Source organism: Schistocerca serialis, chromosome 8, assembly GCF_023864345.2.
Source record: "Schistocerca serialis cubense isolate TAMUIC-IGC-003099 chromosome 8, iqSchSeri2.2, whole genome shotgun sequence".
Classification (NCBI taxonomy): domain Eukaryota; kingdom Metazoa; phylum Arthropoda; class Insecta; order Orthoptera; family Acrididae; genus Schistocerca; species Schistocerca serialis.
In genome coordinates, this window is record NC_064645.1 from 505395645 (window position 1) to 505415444 (window position 19800).

Genomic DNA, 19800 nt, shown 5'->3' on the forward strand with positions numbered 1-19800 from the left:
TGGCATCCTCTTGGGTAAAATATTCCGGAGGTAAAATAGTCCCCCATTCAGATCTCCGGGTGGGGGCTACTCAGGAGGACATCGTTACCAGGAGAAAGAAAACTGGCGTTCTACAGATTGCGGTGTGGAATGAGAGATCCCTTAATCGGGCAGGTAGGTTAGAAAATTTAAAACGGGAAATGGATAATTTAAAGTTAGGTATAGTGGGAATTAGTGAAGTTTGGTGGCAGGAAACAAGACTTCTAGTCAGGTGAATACAGGGTTATAAATACAAAATCGAATAGGCGTAATGCAGGAGTAAGTTCAATAATGAATAAAAAGTAGGAGCACAGGTAAGCTACCATGAACAGCATAGTGAATGCATTGTTGTATCCAAGATAGACACAAAGCCCACACCTGCCACAGTAGTACAAGTTTAGATGCCAACTAGCTCCGCTGATGACAAAGAGATTGAAGAAATAATGATGAGGTAAAAGAAATTATTCAGATAGTGAGGGAAGACGGAAATTTAATAGTTATGGGGGACTGGAATTCGATAGTAGGAAAAAGAAGAGAAGGAAAAGTAGTAAGTGAATATGGAATGGGGGTGAGGAATGAAAGAGGAAGCTGTCTGCTAGAATTTTGCACAGAGCGTAAGTTAATCATAGGTAACACTTGGTTTAAGAATCATGACAGAATGTTGTATGCGTGGAAGAGGCCTGGAGACACTGGAAGGTTTCAGATAGATTATATAAAGGGAAGACAGATATTTAGTAACCAGGTTTTATACTGTAAGAGATATCCAGGGGCAGATGTGGACTCTGACCACAATTTATTGCTAATGAACTGTAGATTAAAACCTAAGAAACCACAAAAATGTGGCATTATAAGCAGATGGGGTGTGGATAAACTGAAAGAACCAGATGTTGTAGAGAGTTTCAGAGAGAGCATTAGGGAACAATTGACAAGAACAGAAAAAAGAAATACATTAGAAGAAGAATGGGTAGCTTTGAGAGATGAAACAGTGAAGGCTGCTGAGGATGAATTAGGTAAAAAGATGAGGGCTAGTAGAAATTGTTGGGTAACAGAAGAGATATTGAATTTAATTGATGAAAGGAGAAAATATAAAAATGCAGTAAATGAAGCAGGCACAAAGGAATACAAACATCTCAAAAATGAGATCAACAGAAGGGCAAAATGGCTAAGCAGGGATGGCGAGAGGACAAATGTAAGGATGTAGAGGCATACATCACTAGGGGTAATGTTGATACAGCCTACAGGAAGATTAAAGAGACCTTTAGAGAAACTACCTTTATGAATATCAAGAGCTCAAGTGGAAAACCAGTTCTAAGCAAAGCAGGAAAAGCAGAAAGGTGGAAGGAGTATATAGAGGGTCTATACCAGGGCGATGAACTTGACAGTAATATTATGGAAATGTAAGAGGATGTAGATGAAGATGAAATGGGAGATACGATACTGCATGAAGAATTTGACAGAGCACAGAAAGATTGTCAAAACAAGGCCCTGGGAGTAGACAACATTTCATTAGAACTACTGATAGCCTTGGGAGAGTCAACCGTGACAAAACTGTACCATCTGATGAGCAAGATGTATGAGACAGGCGAAATACCCTCAGTCTTCAGGAAGAATACAATTATTCCAATCCCAAAGAAAGCAGGTGTTGACAGGTGTGAAAATTTCAATTTAATAAGTCACGGCTGCAAAATACTGACACGAATTCTGTACAGACGAATGGAAAAACTGGTAGAAGCCGACCTCGGAGAAGATCAGTTTAGATTGCGTAGAAGTGTTTGAACACGCAAGGCAGTACTGACCTACGACTGAGAAGGTAGATTAAGGAAGGGCAAACCTACTTTTCTAGCATTTGCAGACTTAGAGAAAGCTTTTGACAGTGTTGACTGGAATACTCTCTTTCAAATTCTGAAGGTGGCAAGGGTCAAATACAGAGAGCAAAAGGCTATTTACAATTTGTACAGAAACCAGATGGCAGTTATAAGAGTCGAGCTCCATGAAAGGGAAGCAGTAGTTGGGAAGGGAGTGAGACAGGGTTGTAGCCTATCCCCGATGTTATTCAATCTGTATATTGAGCAAGCATTGAAGGAAACAAAAGAAAAATTCAGAGTAGGAATTAAAATGCATGGAGAAGAAATAAAAACTTTGAGGTTTTCCGATGACATTGTAATTCTGTCAGAGACAGCAAAGGACCTGGGAAAGCAGTTGAACCGAATGGACAGTGCCTTGAATGGAGAATATAAGATTAACATCAACAAAAACAAAACAAGGATAATGGAATGTCATCACATTAAATCAGGTGATGCTGAGGAAATTAGATTAGGAAATGAGACATTTAAAGTAGTAGATGAGCTTTGCTGTTTGGGGAGCAAAATAACCGACGATGGTCAAAGCAGAGAGGATATAAAATGTAGACTGGCTGTGGCAAGGAAAGCATTTCTTAAGAAGACATCGAGCATAAGTGTCAGGAAGTTTTTTCTGAAAGTATTTGTATGCCGTTTAGCCATACATGGAAGTGAAACATGGATGATAAACAGTGTAGGCAAGGAAAGAATAGAAGCTTTAGAAATGTGGTGCTACAGAAGAATGCTAAAGATTAGATGGGTAGATCGCGTAACTAATGAGGAGGTAGTGAACAGAATTGGGGAGAAGAGGAATTTGTGGCACAACTCGACTAGAAGTAGGGATCTGTTGGTGGGACATGTTCTGAGGCATCAAGGGATCACCAATTTAGTACTGCAGGGAAGCTTGGAGGGTAAAAATTGCAGAGGGAGACCAAGGTATGAGTACACCAAGCAGATTCAGAAGGCTGCAGGTTGCAGTAGTTACTCAGAGATGAAGAACCTTGCACAGGATAGGGTAGCATGGAGAGCTGCGTCAAACCAGTCTCTGGACTGAAGACCATAACAACAACAATGGTAAGGACTTTGCATCTCAGAAACAAATTATGGCATGAGTCTCCATGTTTCTCTCTACAGCTAATTATGAAAGATCTTTTTTCTGTAGAGTTAATAATGTGTTTTGCAGTTCAAATTTGATTGGAACAATGTATAATATCCATATTTTAAAATTGTTAATGGCAAATGTGCTTTTAGCTCGGTTACAGGCCACAGATTCTATATGCATCCTTAGATTACCTTGGCTTAGTATATTGCCCAAAAAATAATTCCAGTTTTATTTTTTAAATCTCCATTCTCCATAAATAATTTCCCATCAAACCTAATTTGTTTCTTAATAATAAAATGGATAGGATAGTTTGCTACTCACCACTTAGAAGAAGCATTGAGTCACAGACAAACACAATGGAAAAGAATCATAAAAATATATCAGCTTTCAAAGTCCTTCTGCAAAAGAAGTACAACTCTCACTCATTCACTCAACAACAACTCGTGTGCACGTGACCACTGTCTACACACGCTAAGTCCCAACTGCAACTTCGTCTGATGTGTGTAGCAGTGAAGCTGGAGTGGGTAGTGGGGATAAAGAGCCAGCATGAGTTATGGAGTGGGAGGGATAGCAGGGTAGGGTTGGGGGAAGGTGCTAGTGCTGCATAGAGCAGTGTACAGGGACGCAAGAGGGACGGGATAGGGGTGCAAGGTGGTGTGTTGGGAGGCTGTGCAGGAGAAGGGTGGTGTGAAGGGCGAGGAAAGGACTTATAGGTGTGTTGGCAAAATAGAAGGCATGTGTGTACTGAAGTGGAAGATGGGAAGGGGGTGGAGGACAGGAGCTAGCAAAGGTTGAAACCATAGGGGTTATGGGAACGAAGTTCGTGTTGAAGGGGGAGTTCCCACCTGGACAATTCAGAAAGGATAATGTTGGTGAGAAGAGTAAAGTGCATCATATTGGGTGGCATGTTCAGCTGGACAGGTGCCTTGGCCACAGTTTTGCGGTGGCCATTCATGTGCACAGACAGCTTTAGCTGTCATGCCCACATGGAATGCAGCACAGTGGTTGCAGCCAAGTTTTAGAGTTCACATGGCTGCTTTCACAGGTGGCTCTGCCTTTGATGGGGTAGGAGATACCAGTGACAGGACGGGAGTGGGTGGTAGTGGGCTAGGTCTATCACAGGGATGTGAACCATCAGCAAGGGGTTTGGGAGCAGGTGTGGAGTATGGTCAGACAAGGATATTGTGTAGGTCGGGCATGCAGTGAAATACCACTGTGGTAGGAGTGGGGAGGATATACCTTATTTCAAGACAGTTGAAACCCTCGTAAGGAATGTGATTCAGTTGCAACAGTCCTGCGTGGTACTGAGTAATGAGAGGAGTGATTATTTGTCACTATACTGTAAGTATGTGGGGGTTGGTACATGACTGGTGAGACAAAGCATGGGAGATCTGTTTCTGGGCAGGGTTGGAAAGATAATTTTGGTCTGTGAAGGCCTCAGTGAGACTTTTGGTGTATTTGGAGAGGGACTGCTCATCGCTACAAATGCAGTGACAGCAGGCAGCTAGGTTGTAGTGAAGAAATTTCTTAGTGTGAAATGGTTGGCAGCTGTGAAGCAGGAGTAACATTGGTGGTTGGTAGGTTTGATGTGGACGGAGGTACTGATGCAGCCATCTTTGAGGTGGATATCATGGAAGGTGGTTTGTTGGGTTGAGGAGGATCTGATAAAGTGAACAGGAAAGGAGGTGTTCAGGTCATGAAGCAATGTGGGTAGGGTGTCCTCACCCTCAGTCTAGATCATCAAGATGACATCACTGAATCTGAACCATGTGAGGGGGTTTGGAATTCTTGGTGGTTAAGGAGGATTGCACTAAATGGGCCATGAGTAGATTAGCATAGGATGTCGCCATGCTGTTGCCCATTGCTATACCATGGATGTGTTTGCAGGTGACACCTTCGAAGGAGAAGTAAGTATAGGAGAGGACATAGTTGGTCATGGTGACCAGGAAGAAGGTTGTAGCTTTGTGGTGAGTTGACATTAGGAAAGGTTGTGTTCAGTAGCAGCAAGGCTATGTGTATCACGGAGTAGTAGAGGGAGATGGGATTGACAGCCAGGTTCTATGTGGTAAAGGAACAGGAACTGTGGAGGGTCAGTGGAGGAAATGGTTGGTGCCTTTTACACAGTTTTAACCTATCTTCTGTTACTTTCCACAGTAAACACAGGTGACTCCAATAATCAGTACAGTTGTACACATCTTTTCTCCAACTCAAATTGCTGATAGTATACACTTAACAACAGTAGCATGTTAAAAACCAGGTTCTTGCTTTTGGTGTCTCATTTTGTAGTCTACTTCCCTCAGTAATGCCTGATTTAATTGAACTACATTCCATTGTCCTTCTTTTACTTTTGTTGATGTTTATCTTTTTATCTTCATCAATACACTATCCATTCTGTTCAGCTCATCTCCCAAGTCCTTTGCCATCTCTGACAAAATTGCAATCTCTTCAGCAAACTTCTAAGCCTTCAGTTCGTCTTCCTGGACTTTAATTCCCTTTGTAAATTTCTCCTTGGTTTCCTCTAGTGCTTTGATCAGTGAACAGATTGGATAACATGGGGGATGGGCTAGAACCCAAACTTACTCCATTCTCAACCGCTGCTTCTTTGCAACTCGTTCAACTCTTATAATTACAGTCTGGTTTCTGTACAAGTTGTAGCTAACCTTTCACTCTCTGTATTTTGTCGCTGCTACCTTCAGAATTTCAGAGAACTTATTCCAGGCAACATGGTCAAATCCTTCTCCATAGTTATAAATGCTATAAATGTATGTTTGCCTTTCTTCAACCTATCTTCAAGGATAAAGTTGTATGGCCAGTATTACCTTGCATGTCCTTGCTTTTCCCCAGGGCTCAAACTGATCTTCCTCAAGGTCATCTTCTGCCAATTTTTCCATTCTTTTGTTAAAAAATAAATAAATAAAAAATAAATGATTAAAATGTCCATATTTTCCAATTAGTATTTTTAATTATGACTTATTAAACTGATGATTTGGCAGTATTCACACGTGTCAACATCTGCCTTCCTTGGAGCTGGAATTATTACATTCTTCTTGTTGTCTAAGGGTATTTAGTCCCTCTCATATGTCTTGCGCACCAGGTGGAATAATTCTGTCATTGCTGGGTCTCCCAAGTCATTGTGTGAGAATGCTGTCTAATCCAGAGCCGCCTTGTTTTAACTCAGGTCTTTCAGTCCCATGTCAAATTCTTCTTCCAGTATTGTATTATCTGGCTCTACTTTCTCTTCCCTGTTTATAATTTTGTCTTCAGTTTTCTTTTCTTTGTATAGCCCTTTTTTACGGTACATCCCTCCACCTTTTAGCATTCATTTCTCGCCTCCATATTGGCTTGCCATCTGAGCTATTAATATTCCTTTTTCCAAAGATCTCTTTAACTTTCTTTTTAGTGGCATCTATCTTTCACAGTCTTGCATACTTCTATGGCTTTGCTTTTTTCCTCTAGCCATTCCTGCTTTGCACCTTCTGTCAGTCTCATTCTTAAGACATCCTTATGTACTTATGCATGCATGCTTCATATGCTGCATTTTTATATTTTGTTGTTTCGTAAGTTAAATTCAGTATCTCATGTGCTATCCAAGGATTTCTCCTAGGCCCTGTCTGTTTACCTACTTGGTTCTCTGCTGCCTTCATTGTTTCATCTTTCAAAGCTATCCGCTTGTCTCCTAGTGTATTCCTTTCCTATGTATCATCCCATCATTGTCTAAATCTTTGAGACTCTCAGCAACCTCTTGTTTCTTTCGGTTTATCCAGTTCATATTTCCTTGATTTCCTAGCATTTTGCAATTGCTTCAGCCTTAATTTGCAGTCCATTATTAATAACTTATGGTCAGAGTCAACATCTGGCCCTGGAAATGTTTTTCAGTTTAAAATCTGGGTTCAAAATGTCTGTCTTGTGATTACATAATGTCAGAGACCTTCCAGTGACTCCAGGTCACTTTCATATATAGAACCTTCTTTCATGGTCCTTAAACTAAGTCTTAGCGATGTGCAAAATTCTAATTTCTTCTGTGTTATTAGACCTACTCCTGCATTATTAGGTTTCCATATTATTTTTAACCAGATTGAGAATATTTTTGAAATAACACTCAAAATTCAGGACAGTTGGGTTAAAAGTCACAACATAATAGTCACTGTCAATACAAGCTTAATAACACTTGATTTCCATGTAATCTAAGGGCTCAGCTTACTGACAATGGAAGTAGAGAAGTCGATTAAGGACATAAAGAGGAGGAAACCTACGGGAGACAATGGGATACCAATGAGTTTGTTGCTACTCATCAACACAACCTATAAACTGGAGAATGGCCCAAAGACTTCCTGGGCGTCACAGTGGTTGCTCTTGAGAAGAAACAAGAAGCCAAGAAATGTAGTGATTACAGAACAACCAGTCTGATCTCTCACATGGTGAAGATCATCACAAGTATACTCAGCAGTCACCTGGAACATAAAATTTAAGAAGTAATGAGATAGGACCAATTTGTATTTAGGAAAGGAAAAGGAACCACAGACACCATCGGCACAGTGAGGATTTTCTTGGAGAGATTTTTGGCTTTAACTAAGAAGTTTGTGCATGTTTCATAGACTGGTAGAAGGCTTTCAGTAGAGTCAACTGGACAGCATCGATGAACATCCTCAAGGTGACTGGAATCAATTGAAGAGACTAGAGACTAAATCTCAGCTTTTAACTAGGACGAAGAGTAAAAGTGTGGCTGAACTACGGAGAAAGAAGCAGTGTGAGGACAGAACGACGACTCATCAACATCATCAAATATGCAGATAACTTGATGGTGCTTGCCAAAAATCAAAGGCATGGTGCTTGCCAAAAATCAAAGGCAACTCCAACAAAGGATGAACCGGTTGGTGGGAACTGGAAGGAAATAAGGCATGGAAATCAACATCGAGAAACGTTTGAGGTTAATTGTCAACAATCGAGAACTGGAGAATGTGATACAGTTCAAGTACTTGGGAAGCTTGCTGACAAAAGATGCCATAACCAGAGCCACATTCAACAAGAAGTGCACTCTGCTGACCAGCAAGCTGAGCTTGGAATTAAGGAAGAAACTGGTAAAGTGTTACATCTGGAACATTGCACTGTGCAGAGCAGAGCTGTGGATCATGAAGAAAATAGAGCAAAAATACCTGGAAAGATTTGAAATGTGGTGCTGGAGAAGAATAGAAAAGATCAAGTGACAGATGACGATGTGCTGAGAAGAATAGGAGACAAAAAAATCTATTCTGGATATAATTCTTCAAAGGAAGGCCAACTGGACACGTACTTAGGCACGAGGGGCTCATAAACGATGTCATCAAAGGGAAGATATAAAGAACTACAGGAAGAGGAAGAAGAAGAATTCTACATCTAGATGACATGAAAGAGGGAATGAGATACAAAAGACTGAAGGAATACGCTGAAGAAGGGGAACATTGGTGTCATAAATTCTCTGTGCAAAGACAAGACCTGCCACTAGGCACAATACTGCATAATAATAATCTACGATACTACTGATGGGTGGTTAACAACAGTATTGCATATACAATTTGGATATAAATATGAACACAAATTTCACACATTTTGCACATAAGATGATGGCACAAATCCTGATACTTGAGTAGCACTTTTTAGTGGAGTGTATTTGCTCTTGAAGTTAATTTTCATTAAATGTCAAATTGTAGATCCATACAAGAGAGGCTAATAAATGTGGTTTCATCATTGTGAGAGTATCTACTGTTTCTAACATGATATTTTTTTCTCAGTCTATCTACAAAGCTTTAATTGCTGAAAACACTCTTTTGAAACATGCTTTACAACGTGAAACAGATAGTGAAAATTCAAACAAGCTTCTGACGTGTTTTAAACATACTCACCCATTATGAAAATGAGTAAAAATTTCCTGCAATCTTTCACAGGACATAAAATTTGATTTCAAATTCCAGTCCAGCTGTTTTCCTACACAGTACTACTCATCAAACAGTTCTCTGTCACTTATAGTGAAGTTCATGACACCAGATTTTAGTAAATTACACAACTCTTCTACATTAATTCATCTGATGGTTTTATTTAGGGCAGTCTTTTCCATTGGCTGAAGAGGTTCCAGAAATAGTTCATATCATTCACGAAAATATCCAGTGCAGGCAACATAGAAAGCTGCGGTTATAATTGAAGTGATCAAGTGTCACTTTCCAACTTGTATAACAACTGTTTTACTGCAGATGTCAAAAATCCTTTGGATTTTCTGGCTTCTGACTTGCTGAGCAACATCTACAACTTCAATTATAATTACATTTTCTTTTTTAATGCTCAGAATACTGTTGGAGAAAATACTTAACTGCATTGAAAGGAACTAAAGGGTTTTGAAGGCGAGCAGATTTTCGAAAAATTCTTCACAAAAATAGGACATATGTCAAGAGACACAAAGTAGGATTTTAGTGCCTGGAAATATTGTAGATATTGCCAATTATGTGCTGTCGGCATCAGTTTGAACAGCATTGTCCACAATATGAGTAGGACATCCTACACTTATTAAATAATTTTCACTCTTTTCTTGTAACTTGAAATAAAGATTGTTTTTATCTTTAATTAATTCTCTCTATGAATAGTATTTATGTTGTTAGTTGAAATTGCTACAACCTTTTTCTTAAAATCAGATTTTCCCAACATCTCTAAAACACACAAAATCAAACATTCTGCACTTTCAACACCAAAGTTCACCAACTCCAGCACTCTCTCTATAATGCCTTTATCCATTTCATAAAATGTAACCACTCAGCCACTAAAGGAAGTGGCTCAAAGTCTGTATGGCTTTGAGAACCTATAATCACTGAAATAAATTGTGCTTATTTCAGTTCGTTCATTATTTGTTCTACAGAAAATGGCACAGTCACATTCTTGATAATTGATTTGGTTTTCTTCTGGGAGCATGAGAACTTCTTGTTGGACCATCATTTAATTATGATAGTCCTGCAATCCATAGACATGAAACACAGGTTGTGTGACTGTGTGGTATGCAAATGTGGCTTCTTGTGTCAAAAGTTGCTTATCCATGTCTGAAACTACCTTCACTGATTAGTAGTTATTAGTTTTTGATCTTGTAGAGTTTACTTGAAGCACAGCTTTGTATTGTTTGAACTTAATATGAGTTACTATGTCAGTGCATGTTCCATGTTCAATGCTAAATTTTGCATCACCAAGTGAACTCTCGGCATTTTCACCATGTCATTTAATAAACTGGGATTCTTAGATTGTCTTACTCCCTTGTTTGCACATGTGTTTCACAATTATTACTGAAGGAATTATTAATATAAAGTTTATCAGAGTCACTGCTGCAAGTACTAGAAATCCTATGAAATTGTTTACAAAATTGCGGCACTGTCAAGTTTCTGAAAGAATCAATGTATTATATTGATCTTGACAACCAATAAACTTTACTTTTATTTGTGTGAACAAAGCATAACACTAACATTCCATAATGTTACGTGAACAAAGCATAACACATGATTAGTTCGGGAGGGGGGGGGGGGGGGGGTGCGGGAAATTGTGCTTCATAAGATGAAAATCTGGAATATTTTGCTAACCACAAAGAGGGTTTGGGGACACTGAGACATTTTGTGAAAATTAGGACTGTCCCAGAGAAATCAGGACAAATGAGAATCCTTTGCATTATCCCTATTTCATTTTGTGCAGCAATATAGCGCAATTATTTACTGCTTGCATGTTCAAGCGTTTGACCATGGTAAATTTTTACTGGTAGCACTGTCGCATTTCTTGATGGGACAATCCTTTTGTCAGTGTTCTATATAGATAAATTAATGCATTACAGCAACTCTTTGTTCTGTAGCAGTTGTCAAACTGTGTAATTTTTTGTCTGGTACTGTATTTGTGGTATTTCTGTTTATTGGAAGTAATATGTAATATGAATCACAAATAGTCTTGAAAGCTAAATATACTGTGAAGTGAATTAAGAATTCCAAGTTTATTTAAGAAATTTCTGAAAGATGCATGATTATTTACTTTTTACACAATTGTAGACATAATCATTGAGAAGTAATATTAAGTGGGGGCATAAGTAGGTAGCATTTTTGTTTTGCATGTTGGTATTTCTGTTGCTGTGGGTCTGTTTATTAATTGTAATTTTTTATTTGTAGTTCACTGTTGCTCTCAGAGTTTACATATTGTCATTTGGAGATAGCGAGTGGAGCTGTGGATGCTAAAAATGGAATGCCAAGTGGAGAAATTGGAATATTTCCCACGTATTCTTCTGTGTGAGTTCAGTAGAGAGGCAGCAGTAGAGGCAGCCAGAAACATTTATGCCATGTATGGGGATAATGGCCTTGGATAGAGCACAGCAAGAAAATAGTTTCCTGTTTTTAACGAGGATCATTATGACATTAGTGACTCCACATTCAGGAAGACATTTGGGCTTTGATGAAGATCATTTAAACACATTAATCCACAATGATACACATAGTGTACTCAAGAACTGGCATTAAGTGATAAACTGTGATCATTCCACCATCATGTGACATTTGCATGCTATGGGAAAGGTTCAAAAATCAGGTGCATGGGTACTGTGTGCTCTAAACCAAAATCACAAAAGTCAGAGGGTGGCCATATGTGCATCTCTGCTTGCTTATTATCAATTGACTCGTGAACAGCACTGACCGTTCGTAACCTGTATCATTACTGGTGCAGGAAATGGTGTCTTCATGCTAACCCAAGGAAAAGAAAGGAATGTCTGAGCCCAACAAAGTAGCAACTCCCCATACAAAGACCTACACACATCCACAAAAGACAATGTTATGCATCTGGTGGAGCAGCAGCAGTGTGGTGTATTACAAATTGGTTCCCTGAGGTGTAACCGTCACTGCTGGCATTTATTGTCAACAAATGAGAAGTTTTGCAGATGCAGTCAAAGAGCAGCAACCAGGAAGACTGTATGAGTTGGGAAGTCATTCCACAACCACCTTATTTGCCTGTTCATGCACCCTCAGTTTTTCATCTTTTCTGCTCTGTATTAAACAACCATCAAGAAACTTCGTTTCTGGATGAAAATGCACCCCAGACATGGCTTAATGAGTTCTTTGCCTCAAAACCATGCAATTTCGACAGTCACAGAATCGAGAAATTACCCCGGCATTGGCAGTCTGTTGTAAATAGTGAAGGAGAATATATTACTGATGACTAGTGTCTCTGTTATATGTATCTGTTGTATTTATTAAACTTGTGGAAAAACACTGTGAACTTCTGTAACAACCTAATAACATGGCAGTGCTTGAGGCATGTATTGCCCAGCTTTGCCTAAAAACTTAATCAAACTGTTTTTGCAGATGTGGTATGAAACAGACCGTCAAGAGCTGGTCCTTGCGCAGTTACTGTGTCTCACTGCAAAAGAATCCGTACCTCCCAGGTTAGGGAAGTGCCATGAGATGGGCGGGGATCAAGAATGGCGCCATGTGCTTGGCAATGTGAGTACTGTACTATGCTCTTTCTGAATTCACTGTGTGTTAGTCTTTATAAGGATACAGACTGAAATGACTTATTACAGGAGCTCCATGGATAAAAGGAAGTAAGTCATCATTTTTTAAAAAAACCTAATTCACTTATCCGAATTAAAATACACGGAAATCATCTCTGTTGTTCACCTTTTTAACATTCAAAAATATTATTGTGAGTTTGAATAATCATTGTAAATTTAATGTATATCAGTCTTTCTAAACTCCTTAAATGACAATATGATGATACAGACAGCACTCAACCACGTAAATGTTATTATTGTTAAATCCAGCACATGTTAAATAAAGAAGAGAGAGAAATAAAGAGAGAGTATTTCTAATCTCCTAATTGTTTTTGTAAAGTTTGACAACTGGAGAAGTTTGAAAACTCTTTTCTGAAACATTATCATGATCAGTTCATGTCAACATTGACTGCTCTTGAACACAACTCAGGATGTTAGAACAGTTATCAGTTTCACGATTCATTTTAATATACACTTGTGGCCATCAAAGTTATAACAGCATGAAAGCAGCAGGCAACAAACTTCAAACTGACATTAAGTGTACTACATTCCCAGATTATTAGCTTTTCAGTGCAACTACACAATGTAAGTAGGAGTAATGCCATCTGTATTCTGTAAGTAAGGAGAGGCTTCTACACAGCAGGTTTCTCATTCCAAAATCACATTTGAATGTTGATTTATTATGAGAACATTATTATGCCCCATGTTAGAGACATGCTTAATGAGCAAAGCATGAAGCCTTTGATGACTACCATAGCAGAATATTGTCCAATGATCTTTCACAAAATCCAAAGGAATTCTGGCTGTTAGAGCACACAAGTTAGTGTCCAGTCCCTAGCATACGAGACAGGAACTGAAATTGAAGGTAGCAAAGCAAAACCTGAAATGCTTTACTCTGTTTTCAAATGTTCCTTTACAAAGGAAAACCCAGGAGAACTGCCCCAATTTAATCCTTGCACCACTACTGAAAAAATGAGCAAAATAAATGTTAGTGTCAGAGGTGTTGAGAAGCAGCTGAAATCGTTAAAATTGAACAAGGCTCTGGGTCCGATGGATGCCCTATCATATTCCATACTGAATTTGTGGCTGAGTCAGTCCCTCTTCCAACTAAATCTATTGTAGATCCCTCAAACAAAAAACCGTGCCCAGTTCTCTGAAAAAAGCACAGCTGACACTCATCTACAACAAGAGTAGCAGAAGCGATTCACAGAACCACCATCCAATATCCTTGACATCAATTTATTGTAGAATCATAGAACATTCTGAGCTTAAACACAGTGACATGTCTCAAACAGAATGACCTCCATACCAACCAGTATTGATTCCAAAAACATCAGTCATGTGGAACCAAACCTGCACTTTTCTCACATGCTTTGGGTCAAGGCAGTCAAGTTGATGCAATATTTCTTTATTTCCAAAAAGCATTGGACTTGGTACCATACCTGCACTTATTGTAAGAAGCACAACAAATGGGGTATCAAGTGAAATTTTTGATTGGGTTGAGGGTTTTCTGATGGGGAGGAGAGTCATCATCAGACGTAGAAGTAACTTCACCTATGCCTCAGGGAAGTGTGTCGGGGACTCTTCCTGTTCATGTTGTACACTGATCAGCCAGAACATTATGACCACTTACCTAATAGTCGGTATGTCCACCTTTGGCGTGGATAACAGCAACAATGCTGTGTGACATGGAAGCATTGAGGCCGTGGTAGGTCACTGGAGTATGTTGGCACCACATCTGGACATGCAAGTCACCTAATTCCCATAAATTCCAGGGATGGGGGATGAGGTTTGACACCACGTTCAATCACATCCCAGATGTGTTCGATCAGGTTCAGATCTGGCGAGTTAGGGGCCTGCACATCCATTGGAAATTGCCACTGATTCCCTTGAACCACTCCATCACACTTCTGGCCTTGTGCCAAGGTGCTGAACTACAGGTGCTTAAAAATACATTACTTCATTTGATACATTTGCTTGAACCTCTATCAGTTCTCAAGGCACCAACATTTTGTCTTAATAAACATAGCAGGCTATTCCAGTCATGCCAAATAGTGTACAATCATTGTATGTTAATTGGACACTGTGAACTTTACTCAAAGTGTCTCTAATAACGTCCAGATACTTAGCCAAAAATCCTGGCCTTGACGGTTTATTCTGCAAGCGACTTGAAATGTTCCTTTCACCTCATTCTCAGAGCTTCCATGGTGTCACATGAAGTCCCACTCAGGACCACAGCCAGAATCCACTCACTGTTAGTGACATGTGGCACAAGGGACGGATTGCAAGACATGTTGCACCAGGGATAAACTGGGAAACTTTTATCTGCAGACCCAGATTAATCTCCTTCACTGCTACACAATTAAATCAGTCAGCTTTAGTTTCACTTTCAAGACAGCATTAAATTATCATTATTCCTGTACCTTTGATAAATGCCACATAGCTATCTGGCTGCTTTCAGAAACTTCTTGGATCCAACCACAAAATTGGAAAACGAATACTCCAGTCACTACATCATTCTCAGCTGATACTAGTAACTACTACCAATAATCTCAAACATAAATAAAACAGGGTAACAGCTGAAAGTAAAAAAGGAAAGAGAGACACAGAAATGTTACATTTCAAGTTTCCTCAGAAAGAAATGGTATTTATTGTCTTGCATTAGACCTTGTCAAGTCACCTCATTCATTAAACACCAGCTTCTGAAAGTTGATGGCTCCATGTTGTGCCTCTTGTACATCTACATCTAGATGATTAATGTGTGTTACCAAATTAGGAGTATGGCAGAAGGTTCACCAAACCACCTTCAGCTATTTCTCTCTGCTGTTCCACTCTTGAACAGCACGTCGGAAAAATGAACACTTAAATCTTTCTGTGCAAGCTCTGATTTCTCTTATTTTATAGATGATGATTCCTCCATATGTAGGTGGGTGCCAACAAAATATTTTCACACTATGAGGACAAAGTTGGTGATTTAAATTTCACAAGAAGATCCTGCTGCAACAAAAATCGCCTTTGCTTCAATGATTGCCACGCCATTTCACATATCATATCCATGGCACTCTCTCCTCAGTTTCATGACAATACAAAATGAGCTGCTTGTCTTTGAAATTTCCCAGTGTCCTCCATCAATTGTATGTGATGCAGGTCCCAAACTGCACAGCAATCTCTAGAAGAGAGTGGACGAGCATAGTGTTAGCAGTCTCCTTAATAGGAAGAACATTCTGTCAACAAATCACAGTCTTTGGTTTGCTTTCCCCTCAACATTATCTTTGTGACATTCCAATTTAAGTTATTCATACTTGTAGTCCCTTAGTATTTAGATGAATTTACAGCCTTTAGATTTGTGTGTTGTATGCTGTAACTGAAATTTAGCGGACTCCTTTTAGTAATTCATTATTTAGAGTCGATATCTAATTTTTGCACTGTACAGACGTCTAGTCTATATTGTTTTGCAATTTCTCTTTATCATCTGATGACTTTATAAGACGATAAATGACAGCATCATCTGCAAACAATCTAAGAGGACTGCTCAGATTGTCTCCTGAATCGTTTATGTAGATCAGGAACAGCAGAGGGCCTGTAACACATTCTTGGGGAACACCAGATATTACTTCCATTTTACTTGATGACTTTCCCAGACCTTTCTGACAGGAAACTGCGAACCCAGTCGTTCAACTGAGATGATACTCCGTAAGCACGCAGTTTGAACAGAAATCGCTTATGAGGAATGGTGTAAGAAGTCTTCTGGAAATCTAAAAATATGGAATCAATTTGACATTCCCTGTCAATATCACTCATTACTGAATGAGAAGAAGGAGTTAGTTGAGTTTCACAAGAATGATATTTTCTGAATCTGTGTTGGTTGTTTGTTAGCAAATCATTCTCTTTGATTTAACCCACACAGAGTAGGTAAAGACTCACTAAAACCACAACACTCACCTAAAAAATGGTAGATTAAGTAGAATTTCAAGGCTATGCGTGGGAATGCACTTGCAAACTTTTTCAAAGCTTTCCAGTTTGAGAGAACAATTGATAGATTATTGCCGATCATTTGCTTCCAACTTGACACACTCTACAATCTTCAGTCATTCGATCCACTCCACAGGCCCTACAGTTCACCTCTGACCATTGTGAGGGCTGGTGAACAACATTTTAGATTTCCTGAGCTCCATGACATTGTTGCAACATGTTGTTGTTGTTGTTGTTGTTGTTGTTGTCTTCAGTCCTGAGTCTGGTTTGATGCAGCTCTCCATGCTACTCTATCCTGTGCAAGCTTTTCATCTCCCAGTACTTACTGCAACCTACATCCTTCTGAATCTGCTTAGTGTATTCATCTCTTGGTCTCCCTCTACGATTTTTACCCTCCACGCTGCCCTCCAATGCTAAATTTGTGATCCCTTGATGCCTCAGAACATGTCCTACCAACCGGTCCCTTCTTCTTGTCAAGTTGTGCCACAAACTCCTCTTCTCCCCAATTCTGTTCAATACCTCCTCATTACTAACATGATCTGCCCATCTAATCTTCAGCATTCTTCTGTAGCACCACATTTCGAAAGCTTCTATTCTCTCCATGTCCAAACTATTTATCGTCCATGTTTCACTTCCATACATGGCTACACTCCATACAAATACTTCCAGAAACGACTTCCTGACACTTAAATCTATACTCGATGTTAACAATTTCCTCTTCTTCAGAAACTCTTTTCTTGCCATTGCCAGTCTACATTTTATATCCTCTCTACTTCAACCATCATCAGTTATTTTGCTCCCCAAATAGCAAAACTCCTCTACTACTTTAAGTGTCTCATTTCCTAATCTAATTCCCTCAGCATCACCCGACTTAATTCGACTACATTCCATTATCCTCGTTTTGCTTATGTTGATGTTCATCTTGTATCCTCCTTTCACGACACTGTCCATTCCGTTCAACTGCTCTTCCAAGTCCTTTGCAGTCTCTGACAGAATTACAATGTCATCGGCGAACCTCAACGTTTTTATTTCTTTTCCATGGACTTTAATACCTACTCCGAATTTTTCTTTTGTTTCCTTTACTGGCTCAATTACAGATTGAATAACATCGGGGACAGGCTAGAACCCTGTCTCACTCCCTACCCAACCACCGCTTCCCTTTCATGCCCCTCGACTCTCATAACTGCCATCTGGTTTCTGTACAAATTGTAAATAGCCTTTCGCTCCCTGTATTTTATCCCTGCCACCTTTAGAATTTGAAAGAGAGTATTCCAGTCTTTCTCTAAGTTCACAAATGCTAGAAATGTAGGTTTGCCTTTCCTTAATCTATTTTCTAAGATAAGTCGTAGGGTCAGTATTGCCTCACGTGTTCCAACATTTCTGCGGAATCCAAACTGATGTTTGCCGAGGTCGGCTTCTACCAGTTTTTCCATTCGTCTGTAAAGAATTTGCGTTAGTATTTTGCAGCTGTGACTTATTAAACTGTCTTCTATCAGTTTTTACATTCGTCTGTAAAGAATTTGCATTAGTATTTTGCAGCTGTGACTTATTAAACTGATAGTTCGGTAATTTTCACATCTGTCAACACCTGCTTTCTTTGGGATTGGAATTATTATGTTCTTCTTGAAGTCTGAGGGTATTTCGCCTGTCTCATACATCTTGCCCACCAGATGGTAGAGTTTTGTCAGGACTGACTCTCCCAATGCCGTCAGTAGTTCGAATGGAGTGTTGTCTACTCCCGGGCCTTGTTTCGACTCAGGTCTTTCCGTGCTCTGTCAAACTCTTCACGCAGTATCGTATCTCCCATTTCATCTTCATCTACATCCTCTTCCATTTCTATAATATTGTCCTCAAATACATTGCCCTTGTATAGACCCTCTATATACTCCTTCCACCTTTCTGCTTTCCCTTCTTTGCTTAGAACTGGGTTTCCATCTGAGTTCTTGATATTCATACAAGTGGCTCTCTTTTCTCCAAAGGCCTCTTTGATTTACCTGTAGGCAGTATCTATCTTACCCCTAGTGAGATAAGCTGTTGCAACATTTAGGCCTTTCAATTAATCAACCTTTGGAGTGGAATGCAAATACTCTTGTTGCCCCTTTTTTGCTCTCGCTAACAGCATTTCTTTTCAAAATACTGCTTCCTGCCAGGACTTTCAGAATTTTATTTACAAAAGTTGCTGGAAAAACATCTTCCATAATGGGAAAGTCACTAGCCCTGAAGACAGTATAGTAGACCCCTGACTACAATCTAGTGAGAAGGATTACGGAAAGATGCACTTATAATTTCTAGGCTGTACAAAAGCTCACGGAGACTGGGAACCAGCTCTGGCACCCACAGTAGTGAATAGGCACGACAAGAAATAATATGTGACACCTGATACTGAACGTTTGTGTGTGTGTGTGTGTGTGTGTGTGTGTGTGTGTGTGTGTGTGTGTGTGTGCGCGCGCGCACTTATTAGGGGATTTCCCTTACAGCCAGTCATGGAATCTCTGCAACCTTTCTTTCCTGCCAGTTGTCAACAACAATTATCTGATTTACCTCATTGGTCCATATACTTCTGATCTATGTACTCTGTACTTATTCCTAGCTTTTAATTTTGATAGGGAAGAAAAATCTCTAAAATATACATCATGACATAAAACTAAAAGTTATGAAATTTGAATTAAGCTAGTTCTTTACTTAACTAACAGCAAATGAGAAGAGAACTGGGCACACCTAGATGTTAAAAACATTCAAAAACTATAACTGCGAGTTCAAGGTACTCTGCCAATTTTATCAAATATGAACTCCAGTGTAGCAGCAACGAATAACATTTATTAACTAATAAACACAGAAAAGAACCGTGATAACAGTTGAGGCTAGTTGGCACTAGAGAAGAGCTTGACAAGAATGTCCATAATTGCCAAGAAATTATCATCCTCTGCAACATTCTTGGAATGTCGCACTGCACACAGAGACCCACTGTGGGGAAGAGTTTGAACTCTTTGACAGCTCACATAAACATAGCAGCAGACGATAACTGAGAATATTGCTCCCTAAAGAACACAGCCCTTGATTTTGATACCTCTTCCAGATAACTACAGAGTGAAATAAACAGCTCTTGATTGTAGTGATCGTATATTTTTGTAAGATACAGTCACAAAATTCATTGATATTCATAAAGAGTGCGCACACAAACCTGTATAGTGCAACCAAAAATGAATACAGTGCTCACACTGCACCATTTTTCTGAACTTGTCTGGCTCCGCAATGCATTATATTTAGTATTCTTTTACTTCCTTGCTCTCATAATAGAAGATAAAAGATACTTTTTCAGCTCTGTATATTTTTTATGCCTGACT

At 39.3% G+C, this 19800-nt stretch overlaps 1 protein-coding gene across 1 annotated transcript in view; it reads left to right on the forward strand.

The window, feature by feature from the left end:
- The window catches only part of LOC126416100 (polypeptide N-acetylgalactosaminyltransferase 35A), a 162173-nt gene that overhangs the window by 118093 nt on the left and 24280 nt on the right, over nt 1-19800 (forward strand). Inside the window, exon 11 of the mRNA XM_050083599.1 lies at nt 12297-12434. Coding sequence (XP_049939556.1) covers nt 12297-12434 — 138 coding nt within the window. The remainder of the gene's footprint in view (nt 1-12296; nt 12435-19800) is intronic.